This window comes from Haliotis cracherodii, unplaced genomic scaffold (genome assembly GCF_022045235.1).
Source record: "Haliotis cracherodii isolate W230 unplaced genomic scaffold, xgHalCrac1.p SCAF_35, whole genome shotgun sequence".
Taxonomy (NCBI): domain Eukaryota; kingdom Metazoa; phylum Mollusca; class Gastropoda; order Lepetellida; family Haliotidae; genus Haliotis; species Haliotis cracherodii.
The window spans coordinates 113,121-126,779 of record NW_027266292.1 but is presented as its reverse complement, the minus strand read 5'-3'; the positions used below and the strand labels follow the sequence as shown (position 1 = coordinate 126,779).

The 13,659-nt window shown below is 39.5% G+C and overlaps 2 protein-coding genes across 2 annotated transcripts in view; both read left to right on the top strand.

Annotated features, from left to right (window-relative positions):
• Positions 1 to 1,558: 1,558 nt before the first annotated feature.
• LOC139477778 (enhancer of split m7 protein-like) lies at positions 1,559 to 2,925 on the top strand. Its single transcript, XM_071260194.1, has 3 exons — positions 1,559 to 1,615; positions 1,879 to 1,974; positions 2,254 to 2,925. Exons 1-3 carry the CDS (start codon positions 1,559 to 1,561, stop codon positions 2,923 to 2,925), a joined length of 825 nt encoding a protein of 274 aa, XP_071116295.1.
• Positions 2,926 to 11,883: 8,958 nt separating this feature from the next.
• Positions 11,884 to 13,659, top strand: part of LOC139477756 (uncharacterized) — a 98,371-nt gene continuing 96,595 nt past the window's right edge. Inside the window, exon 1 of the mRNA XM_071260163.1 lies at positions 11,884 to 11,952. The gene's annotated coding sequence lies outside the window, so the exon portion shown is untranslated. The remainder of the gene's footprint in view (positions 11,953 to 13,659) is intronic.

The window sequence follows — 13,659 nt, the reverse complement described above, 5'->3', positions numbered from 1 at the left end:
CGTTTGGAAATAGCACCACAGTGACCCAAATAAAACTAATTTAATATACCATTTCTGTAAGATTATTTAAGGAGGTATCCTAATCTAAGTTGCACAGACACACGGCCCACACGAAACAAGTATCACATAATTATATATTAGATAATTCTATAATATCATCCCAATGTTAATATATTTTAAAGTTTTGTAATAAACTGACCTTGATTTCCGGCGACTTCCAAAGGTGATACCTAAATACTTGTCTCCGTTATATTATAAACATTGATGTTTATCCAAATTAGCTTATAGTTCTATATTTGGTATGGGTTTATCCAGATTAACCAATTTTACCAGGGTAGCTGAAGTCTAGACATGATTTTTTCAACTATTAACAGCCACATGACACTGATCGGTCTGGCGACTCATTAAGAAGATTAATTAGCAATGTCAAGTAAGATAATGATGTCACTATCGATCTGCGAGTCAGACAGACAGCTTATCTGCGTATATCTTATCTTTCAGTGTTTATACATTTATACATTGATAATGAACGAGATTAACTCCAATGCCTGTACGTTATGCGACGATCTTAAGTTGGAAGGGGGGGGGGGGGGGATCCAAATGGTATTATTTTTTTAATATATACTTTTAAATACATGTGAAATGAGATTTAATTGAGCAGGATATTAATTGTATCTAATTATCTGAACCCTAAATATTGAACTGAGACACTTATTCTTGACGAATACTAACTGGGATATTCTGCATTATTTTGACAGAGGCTAAAAAATAAATATTATTTATCTTCAGAAATACTGGTACAACGTCATTTTTAGTTTTATAGGTTTTCAATTCACGCTGCCCTTACTTGCTTTATAATCCAAGAAATTATAAGTAAATAAATGCACTTCTACACGTGAATTTACCATACCCGAATGCATATGAATATTAATTTTGTTTCTTTAACAAACCAAATATGATAGTCACACATGTTTGAAATTTGTGCCATTTTGAAAACAAACAATTCCTCAATAAAAATATGTGTTTATTCTTCTTCATATTCCTTACTTTAAAATAATGCTAGCGACCAAAGTTGTATCAAGTCCTCATAAGATACAACGGTATATCGGAATCTGGGCCGCATGTGACGCAATGCCGCGCGTGACACGTTCTGAATAGAAAGTTGTTAAAAAATATTTGAGCATGGAGTCTATTTTATTTAGACACATTAATGGCAGTACATTGAGGCGGATTGTTGACAGGCCGGGTGCTCGGCCACGTAACTCCTCGTGTCACGCCAAGCAAGATGCTCCCTCCTCCTGAAGAATATCATCCCTGCCGGGTCGTGAGAAGAACATCTGCTTCCGGGTGAAGTTTAACGGGAGCCGGCGCGTGCCGGCACTTTGCTAGGCGTGCGCTGATTGGCAGCGTGTATCGGATCGCGCCGGGCTATTCAGATGTCAAAACATAACTGTGCATAGATAAGCGTGGGTAGGGGAATGTTGGGGGTATAAAGGCGGGTCGGGAGGCTGCGTTCCATCACACTAACTTGTCTCTCAGAGCTGAACACATTGCAGTGATGGAATCATTCGATAGACACACGGAATCCGACTCGGAATATATTGGATATAGAAAGGTACACATTGTTTTTATTTGGTTTCTGTCTGTGAACAGAAAGTCAATATATGGGCTTTTACAAATATCGACGCCCTCCCATATTCACGTAGCTAATGACTTAATCATGAATACTACTGCTATTTGCATCTTGCCAAAGTCACATCTGTCCCCTTTACAGTAATAACTAGTTATAATTCTGCGGAACACGATATTGTCCTGTATATATAATATTTAATTATATACTGTAACAAAATACTCATGCTGATATATTCTTTTCTTCAGGGTCGAAAACTGTTGGCAGAAAAACGGCGACGGGCCAGAATCAACCAATGTCTGTCAGAAATCAAGGGCATCGTTTGTGGGGCAGAGCAAAAAAACGTAAGCATATTATTTTAAATTTATTACAATTTTCTATTTTTAAACTGTGTGAAAGGCAGCGTTCGTCGTTTAATTACCTTAGATACGACATGTATTGATTTTAGTGGTTATTAATTTTTTTATATCTTTTTAATGGAAGAGAAGTAATGTACCGGTAAATGAAATAAAATTCCTCATTTACCTGTTTTTGTTTTCAAAATCGTTTATTGTTTTGTATCTATACTTTTCTCTATATACATAACATACAACGTTATAATATTTCGTCATCCGTTTTTCCAGGACCCCAACTATGAGAAGATGGAGAAGGCCGAGATTTTGGAGACGACTGTAGATTATCTGAGGAACGTCAGGAAGATCAACACCACACATAAACACGTCAAAGAAGCAGTTCAAGCCAGATTTCAACATGGCTTCTCCAAATGTGCTGAAGAAATCCTCTCCTATGTTCATTCTCTGCCAGGAGTGTCGGACAATGTACACCGTCAGCTGAGAAAACACATCTCTCGACGTATGACGCACATTCAGCAGGTGCCCGTGACGTCACCAACAGATAATGTGACGTCACACACAAGTCAGTGCCATGAGCGACTGAGAACAATACCCTCCCACAGTTCCCAGTTTCCACATCCGGCTGCGCATGCGTACATGAGCCGGACAGTGTGCACTTCCCCTGTGAAGGAAGACAACAGTTTCTCAGACAGTGGATATGCTGGTTCTCCTGATTTTATCAAACAGTCCACCCCCAGAACCGGACTGTTTCACTCATCTAATCTCTCAGATTCAGAACTGTGCAAAATGGAACCTAAAAAGTCCAACACAAACTTTGACGATTCAAGGGTAAGGGCGTGGCTTCAGAGCACGTGGTTCTACTCTCAGCAAATGAAAATGGAGCCCTATGGTCGTGCAGCCCTTCGATCGCCAACAACAGGCGACGTTTGGCGACCATGGTGACAATTACAGCAAATATCCTCATTCACAAAACAAACCGAGTCTACACCTGTGATACCAAACCAAAGTGCTAAATAAATACAAATATCATATACATTTGTTTTGTTTTTAGTTCAAATGCTGGTTTGCTAGTTTATTTGTTGTTTAACGCCACACTCAGCAATATTCCAGGTATATGACTGCGGTCTGTAAATAACCCGAATCTGGATCAGACAATCCAGTGATCGACATCACCATGGTCCACAATGACATGGGCAACGATGACATTCATCAACCAAGTCAGCGAGCCTGACCACCCGATCACCCGATCCTGTGGTGCTTCTGCGGTAGCATTGGTCACACGAGCATATGCTTGTCATAAGCGGCGATCTAAATAGATCATTTGGTCAGGATTAGATTGACAATTGGTCCCAGAAAAAAGTTATTTAAAAATATGTATCTACAAAATAAAAACAATGAAATCCAGAACAATTCGTTATATCAGGAGGCCAGCTAGACTTGCCAAATCATTCTAGACTTAAGTTAGATAAAAAAAATTTATTTCTCTCTCTCTAGGATCTGAGAGACGTGGTTAATGGTTTAATGGGTTAATGGTTTCGTACACTGACGCCGCAATTTTGCTGTGCAGGGTTGTATCTCTCTTGCGTGACAGGATCTTATGATCGAGAGGCCTGGGTTCGATTCCCTACATGGGAACGATGCGTGAAGCCCCTATCTGCTCACACACACACACACCGTGATGGAATATTTCCAAAGCGGCGTAAATATATAAATTCGCTCACTCCCATGCGCACGCAACATTTCAATGATACTTACAGGTACCTCGGTGGGCCAAAGCTTAGTCTCGAAAAATATCTAATTTTGATAGAAACAAATAACTCCATTTAAATTGTAAAGGCGCTCCTGTGAGATGCTAGATTCAGAACCTGAGGAAAATCTAGACTTGCTTAATTCAGGGCTGGGCGGAAGGGAAAATAATATGGTTTAGAGACTGTGAAACAGACTTTTTTCAAGGCGGTCTGATGATAAAAATTTCATTATCATTATTTTTTTGAACACATGTATAGAGTAAGTGAGTGAATTACTATTAAAATAATATAGAGAGAAACGTCACACTGTGAAGATAACATACAATATGGTCGGGATCATACCATCTTAAACGATCGAAGCCGACTAACAGGATCGGGTGGTCAGGCTCGCTTGAATTGTTGATGCATGACATCGTGAGTGAGTGAGTATGGTTTTACGCCGCTTTTAGCAATACTCCAGCAATATCACGGCGGGGACACCAGAAATGGGCTTCACACATTGTACCCATGTCGGGAATCGAACCCGGGTCTTCGGCGTGACGAGCGAACGCTTTAACCACTAGGCTACCCGACCGCCCCCCGTCGTATCCTAATTGCGTAAATCGATGCTCATGAAAATAATAAACAAACGATATTAAATCTTATCTGACAATAATAGAAAAATACCATCAAAATACAATATTCGATATTGGTTGAAGACTGAAAAATATATCCTGCATATTACAACACGTCGCGGGGCGGTCGGGTAGCCTAGAGGTTAAAGTGTTCGCTCGTCACGCCGAAGACCCGGGTTCGATTCCCGACATGGGTACAATGTGTGAAGCCCATTTCTGGTGTCCCTCGCCGTGATATTGCTGGAATATTGCTAAAAGCGGCGTAAAACCATACTCACTCACAACACGGAGAGTTCAGTGCGTAAAAGTTTGTAAGCTGAGCATGTATTTAAGATCACTTAACAGCACAGGTGAGACTCTATCAACAGTGTCAATAGAACTCTGAATAGCTGTACAAACATGCCTGCACTCTCAATGTCTCCTCATCCTGTCATTAAATCCCTACACGATGTTTGACATGGCGAGGAAACAGAAACAGATCCTGTGGACGCGAGATGTCAAAATGCCACGCGCCATTGATATCTCTTATCCACGCCAGTGAAACGGTACACCCCTGCTCTCAGGCGTCCTATCAATGAAGGAGGACGTTGTCGGGCTGGCCATCCTTGTATCTCTGACAAAAGATAGCAGTGACACTTCGCGTCGTCACGCCTCGCTGGGTCACGTGACATTACAGCACCTGTTATGGTGGTGTCATAACTTCCGGTTGGTCCAGATTCAGGCGTGAGCAAGTCATGTGGTGAATGGATGCATATTTTGGATGTAATTGCCACTGGCACAATAGCCTCTCAATTGTGCACAGTCAGCGAAATCCACCTGTCCCAATCTGATTTTGGTTGTGAATAAAATACCTGACATCCACACATACCAGATTCAGTCTGGCGCCAAAATTATTTCGAGGTATGTTTTTGGGGGGCATTGGTGTGTTGCGAATGCATTCAAATTATATATGTTTGTAAACAACATTTGATTTTATTTATTTCGATTTTTGTTTGGGTCTGCCTTCTCTCAAGAGCGGAATGTTCCTCCTCATTAGGCCTGATATTTATTTTTTGTTTGCAGATTTTGATTTTTGAGTTTGGTCAAATAATCAATAAATGCATTGTATAGGAAATGTTTTTTAATCATCTTAAAGTTTGATTTGGATCGATAGGTGATAAAACATCTTGGCCTGGCTTGGGTGCTTATAAATATCATAACTCTAACATCTGCAAAATTAATGTACTGACGATTTATCTTTAGAAAGGTTTCTGTTTTAATCATATCAAAATCATTTGGACTATATTTTTGTGTCAAAGCGATCTTTGACGTTGGCGGTATTAAAACCCAATCCTTGTGATTTTATTTTCTCTGAAGAGCAAAAAAAGTAGGGCTTTACTGAAATAATCACTGGGGATTTCATGAACAGAACATTTACAAGTGAAAACTGATAGCATACCCTCGACCACAAAGAAATATGTACACGCAACGAAATGTTACACCGAGATTTATAGCCACCCATCTACATTTCGATGCACAAGAAATGTGCTTCACCTATTGTACCTATGTGGGAATCGAACCCGGGTCTTCGGCGTTACGGCGAACGCTTTAACCACAAGGCTACCACAACGCCCTGTGAAACAGAAAGTTACCACTGCGGAAGAGTTACGTACATTACATACAGGTTGTCTTTTGAGAGGGCTCCTTGTATAGTCTCCCTGGTAAAAGGACGTGATGTTTTCAGTTTCATTACGTCATCAACGAACACTCCTGCGGCGAAAATTGGAATGTTTAAGATAAGATGTGTTTTTTAGATAACATGTTTTATTTGAATTTGTGTAACGAATATTCCAAGATGTGATTTAGGACTAAAACTAGAAATGTAATTTAGTGTAGTGTAACGAAGAGAATTTATGGATGTCAACTTATTTATTATGAGGAACACAACGTTTCGGAGAATATGCTTACTCCTTCATCAGGTAAATGCCTTTCAAAGAAGTGATAGTGTTATTATTATATCTGAGAAATATTATCGGTATTATTTTTTAAACTTTTCATTTAAACTAAATTAAGTTGAGGAGAACCTACGATTCGTCCGACTGTTTCGCGTATGTTATTAAACTTAAAACAGATAAAAAAATCCTTACTTTCACTTTGCAAACAAGAATACTTTTGGTCTGTATTTGTACTGTGTGTTATTGTTATTTGTTGCTTAACGCCGCACTCACCAATATTCCAGCTATATGATGGCGGTCTGTAAGTAATCAAGTCTGGACCAGACGATCCAGTGTTTGATATCATGAGCATCAAACACTGGATTGTCCGTTCCAGACTTGATTTTTAGTCGCCATGCTTGGTGCACGTGGAATTTGTTTAGTGTTGCCGATGCACGTGCGACAACTTCCTTCGCGAGTTGATTTTCACAGTGCGCGGAACAAGGCTCTTTTCAATTATTGCTGGGTCGAGGTATTTATCAATCGTTTGCACGTTTTAAAAGTTATATGAATATAGAGCCCTGGCCAAGGAGATATATGTTTCTGTTGTTTTTTAAAGTCCCTTACTGTAATAGGCCATTTATATTGCTCATATTTCCACACCACACACGGGCATGCCCAAAGTGCTTCTATTTTCCCGGTCACTGGATCAGTGAACTCTCAACAATCATTTCCAGCTCTCTGGGGAGTATACAACCCAAGCTGCCTTTGAGGCGCTAGAATGTTAACATTGCCATCTCATCCTACCGGGTACCCATTCACTGCTGGGTGAACAGAGAGACATTTCGAACAGAGTCAGTTGCCCAAGGAGACACCACGTGTGTGATATGTGCTTCTGTGCGGGGCAGGACCGAAGCCCTAGAAACTCTCAGGAGCCAAACTGCCGAAACGCGGTTTCCCATGTTATCTATAGCTAATTACATGTTCTTTGACACTATACATATCATTTTCTACTCCTTTATTAGACATAAGGAATTAATTATTTGGCTCTCATTCCAATTCCTACCAAACAACACCAGTGCCTTACATTATTTTCCGACCCGTGAAGATCTGGGTTAGAATTGGTCTTCAACATTCCATGCTTGTCGAAAGAGGCGACTAACGGGATCGTTTGGATGCTCGTGATGTCAATCACTGAATTGTCTGGTCCAGACTCGAATATTTACAGACCGCCGTCCTATAGCTGGAGTATTGCTGAGTGGGGCGTTAAACAAAAAAAAACAAACAAGAAAAACTCATTTTTTTCTTGTCCTAAGGTATGTACAAACGAAGCAGTTGGCTGCGTTTGTTCCCTTCTTCGTCTTCACGTCTATCGATCTACCATTAATTCGCGAGTGGATATTGTTTAACGCCGCTTTGAACATTATTTCAGTTATATCAAATTGTCTTAACATTCATGAATCATGCTAGTCACAATCAGATGCCTTGAGCTGTTTACTTAAAATTGGAATATATACATGTATGTATTCAACCCTCCGCCGAGGAGTTTCGCGCGATCAAGTTTCGTTTCCGAGGTAAATGTTCATATTTTAAGAGCGCTTCGTTAATTATGATGCAAATTGTCGCAAATTGAAATTTTATGTGACCGCTAAACAATTTCTTTTGTAATTTTTAAAAAATAATTTCAAGTCAAAGGAATTGTTAATACGAAGATAAACAATATATTAAAGCGCTAAGCGTAGATGTGCAAGTGAAATGTTTCAAAGGGACAAGATCGGTGAAATTGTTGGTCGCAAAAATAAACCTCTTAACCCGCTGGATGCCGAGTTTTTTTTCTGACGCACATTTTCCTAAGATCGGAAAAGTGAAGGTTGTGCGAGAATTGCGCTCACGCGGCACTGGATCTACCTCTGGGTATAAAATTACGCAAGGGTGGAGAATATTAAATTTCCTATTTGATGGTGTAGAGTTAACTGCAAATATTAAACCGGTTTAAAAAAAATACACTTCTAAGTGTTGCCCGAGAATTTTTTCTGCCTTGAAAAACAGTAAATTTCTCCGCTTTTCATCGAACAACGATATAAGTACTGTGCGACGATTTTTTTTATTTACCAGCTTTACGGAATCTGTGAGCGAACAAATTACTGCCTAATATCTGAACGACATAACTATATACCAAATTGAGTTATATGCGTATGTATAACGACAAACATGCAATGCCAAAAATAGCTTGCTGTAAATGACGAAAACTGATTTTTCTCTATGACGTCAAAAGGCGACAGAGAGGTTACACACGTACAAAGAAAAGGGGGCATAACTCCGCTAAGCTTAGCACTAGTTTATTGTAACTTAGGTCACTTGATGAGAATTAGCCGTGGGTAAGGATAATATATTTTCGTGGTGTTTTGTTCACGAGGAACCAAACTATTCCAACACAAATATCGATCAAGAAACTGTATACGTTTAGTTGTAAAAAAGACCCATAAGAAATGATGAAATCGTGCTTCATAAAAAAAAGAGGTAATAGAGAAATGGATGGCCCTATCTAACCCATAACTTAGTCCTTAGATTCCAACATTCTCCTGAATGTGTAAGTGTAATTTGACTAATGTTGCATCATTATTTATAGAGCACTAGCCTTATCATCAAATGTTATGAAATACCCTAAAAATAACACCATTCCTTTTGACGTCATGGCTGGTTTTATGTCTTTGATAACGTCGGAAAAAGACAACACTGGTATTTTGATTAATATATATCTCCCCTAATTTTCGTTCATGGTATGGAAAATCTCGATGTGTGGAACGGAATTTGATGCTTTTTCGACACAACATAAAATGACTGCTTTCACCAATTAAATAATGTCTTGAATATGTAAACAATTAGCTAGTTTATCGTGTGTCTTAATTGGACAAGACACGCACCTGTTTGGCATCAATTCACGAAAAGACTGTTCATGAGTTACCTCAAAATATACATGTTCTAAAATATATGCCTATGGACTCCCAACCCCATGCATGTGTTTAACAGAACAGTCAGAGTTACCCCCCTTGTGTTGAGTGATACTTTGAAATTTCATTACGGAACGTACGAAGTTAACAGTGTCGAAAAAAAGTAAAATAAAAACAGCTCTCCAAAAAAATATTTTGTTCCCATAATTATGAAAGTTTTGACGTCAAAATCTTGCAGCTATAACCGCTTTCTTTTCTCTTGGGAACATGATATTTCACTCAACACATGAAATATCTTCTGAATAATATCACGATATTTTCACATATGCATTGTGTACGATTCCTCATGGTGATTGGTCAGTTGCACACAATGATCTCAATGTTGAAAACAACCCGTTGTTCATGACGTCACACACTATCATTACGTCATCTGAACAATAGGATGACTTCAGAAGGGTTCATTTCCAACGTTTGCCTCCATTTCTTTCTTAAAATGGCGATGCGTAAAGCATAGATTAACCTACTTGATGCTCGGAATCTGTCCCTGGGAAAGTAGGCTTATAATAAATGCTTTACCAAATCATAAATCCTTATGGCGCTGCACACCTGAATGCCCCATTTCACAAAGCGATCTTAGCGCTAAGGTGACTTTACGTAAGGTTCCTGGTAATCGAAGCACTAATTAATATCGCTTTGTGGGACGGGCCCTGGCTCTCGGATCACAAGCACCATTCCGCCACTGTGCAATACGTAATTCCTCGCAGCTCGTGTCTTCTCTAACCTTTCGGAACCTGGGCCCACTTGCACAGGGTGGGAATAGTACTTTTAGCTATCGACTCGATAGTTATGTGGTTCACTATCGCAATTAACGATAGTTCTGACGTTAAATCTATGGTGCGGTCTTCGTGTTGTTGAAGTGTCGATTCAAATCATAAAATTTAACAAAATAAAGAGGCAGTGTTTGAACGTACAGCAGATTATTAATGTGAAACAAGCCCTGTCTTGCACGCCATTTTGTCAGGGACTACAACGATCTTAGCTACTTAGATTGGTCCGGACCAATTGTAAGTTTCGATTTTAGCTTACAATGATCTTAGCCCACAATCGCTTTGTGCAAGTGGATGACGATTGTAGCCGAAGCCTAAGATCGCGATCTTAAGGATTTACAATAATTATAGCGCTAAGATCGCTTTGTGCAAGTGGACCCTGGTATTTTCATTTCTTGCTACAATTGGAACAATGGTGTATGAATGAATATGTTACCCGTTGGAGTGATATGTTAAGAAAGGAAGAGGGGCGAAATGGGCTTAATAAATTGAGAATGTACCGATGTTACAAACAAGTATATGGGACAGAATACTATGTTTCAAATAAGATGCCCAGAAACTATAGATCGGCACTAGCCAAGTTTAGATGTGGCGTGGCTCCTATTCGAGTGGAAACTGGTCAGTACGAAGGTGTACCGTCAACAATAGAAAATGTTTTCACTGTAATGCCAGCGTAGAAGACGAGGTCCATGTTTTGTTTCACTGCGTATTATATGACGATATCAGGGCAACTCTTTTTAACGAATATATTGCTAAATCTTATAATGTTTTAGATATACCTGATATCGACAAACTTTGTTTAATGCATGGCAGTTCGGACGAATGCCGAGTTTATTGCTAGCCCACTGAGATACCATACCGCAGTTTAACATGAATACCCGACTCGGACACAGTATACAGACTCCGCGCCGACCAGTCCTTGTTTTAGCCCCTTATTGCCGAGCGCCAGACAAGGTAACAATACCACGATTAACAGCTTACCGTATTCGACGTAATAAGAGCAGCGCTCTAATAAGCGCCCACGATGATATTTGCTAATATATTGGCTAGTGAACAATCCCAATTAGCACCCCTTCCGAATGATCAATTGAAAGAAGACTTATTTATTCGCGTATAATACGCACTCGTGTGTTATATGCACCCTTAATTATTGGGAATTAAATTCTGGAAAAATATATCTGTCGTACATAAACATTTCAGACGGTCAGCATAAACCACGAAATTTATCTTTCAACTCTGTTTTTTTTCACCAAAATGATATTCTAATAAGAGACCCCTATATCTATTTTTTAGAGCGCCCTGGGCGCTTATTACGTCGAATACGGTATATTACACGAGGAGAACATACCAGACGGGAATCAACGATGTCTTCCCCGATATCCCACGACTGTTTTCTATTGTCTTGTTTATTTCTTCTTAAAACAGGGACGCTATGTACGTCTTGTGTAGTTATTCCACAGTCTGTTCTGTTTTAGTTTTATTTAAACCCTGATATGTCTCACAGTTGTTTGAAAGCTTACCGCAATAATCAGAGAGTAACATATCGGTTCATTACATACAGATTGCGGCTTGGCCCTATTCCGGCATAATAAGCTGTGCTGTGGAAAGACCGTGTTTGTCGAATTCAGTAAGGGAGGTAATAACATGTCCAAAACATGGTGTAAGTTGTAAAACACGGAATCAATTCATTTTAACGAACTGAGGCTTGATTTGCCGCCGTGTTGATTCTCGCATCAACCTTTTCTTGTTCCCAGCTGAAATAAATGCTGAGAAGTACTGTGGCTAGGCTCTGTCTCTAGGCATAGTGATTCCTTGCGCTGCGCAATGCGAGAACCAGCTTTAAAACGCGTCACTTCCTACCAACACAGTAAACAGCTGCAAGCAGGTGGCCAGGTGGTCACAGGTAAACATTCCAGGTAAGAGTTTTATCGCTGTTAAAGGTGAGAAATACGCTGACAGTAGCACCAGGCTATCAAATTGCAATCAAAGCACGATGGTGTCGAGGAAATAATTAATTATAGGAAACGTGAGTTAATAAAGAAAGAAACACACCGATCGATAGCAGCCAAATCCAGCGCAACAGGGAAGGCTGGGACTTCTGTAACATAGTCGACGCTGAATGTGCGGCATTCTATGTATGGATACTGGATTATTCGTCTTGTGGAATAAGATCGCTCTGTACATCACCCACAGAATGCCGCTTTTGTACCCACAGCGTCCACTGTAAAATCTCCCAAGCGGCAAGGGTCCAATATGAAGTCCCTTAGGGAGCGACCATTTGATTTCTATGGGGGGGGGGGGGGGGGGGGGGGGGGGGGGTTGTTTTCTCAGCAAACTATTTTTTTCTGAACCCATTTCTAACAAACTATTTTTTTGTAACATACAGCGGAACAAACTATTCATTTCAGATGGTAATTTTGCAATTTTATTATAGAGTAAAATATGCAATCATATTTCAGCAAATGCAGCCTGTGGTGTATTATAACATGAACAGCTATAGAACACCCGTTATAAAAGTCTTTTTCATTCCCTGACATAAATACAGTAGTCCTGTTTGTAGCCTGGTGGAGGATGCGGTAATAGCTGTTTCTTTAGTCACGGCCCGTATCGGTGGTATACTTCCAAGCCATCGTAACTGTACCAACCTTTGCCTGGCACACACACACATCCCACGAAATGACCCCCATTGCCATACACTAAAGCAAATAGTGTATATACTCGTTCATTCATCTGAATGACATTGGGGTATCTGGTGAGAGGACAATTGTCTATCTCTATGTACACTACTGGTGGGGAATCAATGGTGAACAGTCTTGAAACACTTATGACCAGGTCATATCCAAAGATCATATAATATAGTTTTATTTGAAGGATTTGGGTGAAAATTGTTCATACCGATACCTTTTCATTTAATACATATGGTTTATTTGTATTTCAAACCATTCCTCAAACAAACCACAATATAAATATGTTCAACATTTATCAGTGAATAAATGTGTTCTTTTACAACATTGTAGCTTGGTTATTTCTTTTTGGAAATTGTTAAATTGGACGCCTGAATATTTGTACATGCATTTAAATAGCAAAATGTGCTGAACTGAAGCCATTAACTTCATATACAGAATATATACATCTGTTAGGTTTTAGATGAAATATTTCAACTGAAAAAATATATTAGTAGGAATTGTGAACCAGAAAATATTAACTTGAAGGAACTTTTGGCTCATTTGCGTACTGTGTTCTTAAATTAGGCTCCTGACACATCTGTTAGTTGATTAACGCCACACTCAGCAATATTCCAGCTTTTTGATGGCAGTCTGTAATTAATTGAATCTGGACCAGACAATCCAGTGATGTTGTGAACAATGATCAATGATATTGACCAAGTCACCAAGTCTGACCGCCAGATCCACTTGGTCGCCTCTTATGACCAGCATAGGTTGCCTCGGACCTATTCTAACCCAGAGTCCACAATCATACTGTAGTACAAGTTAGCGAAAAAAAGTAAACAATTATAATAATTTTTAATTTGAAGTTTAAGACATACAGCTTTTCCATTGGATGAGAGGTCAGTCACATGTCGGCGAAATTGACGTTCATATGTTTTTCACAAGACCGTGTTC

Coding starts and splice junctions, on each gene's coding strand:
- LOC139477778 (XM_071260194.1), top strand. CDS start 1,559: ATGGAATCATTCGATAGACACACGGAATCCGACTCGGAATATATTGGA. Junction 1,616..1,878: donor AATATATTGGATATAGAAAG/GTACACATTGTT, acceptor TCTTTTCTTCAG/GGTCGAAAACTGTTGGCAGA. Junction 1,975..2,253: donor GTGGGGCAGAGCAAAAAAAC/GTAAGCATATTA, acceptor CCGTTTTTCCAG/GACCCCAACTATGAGAAGAT.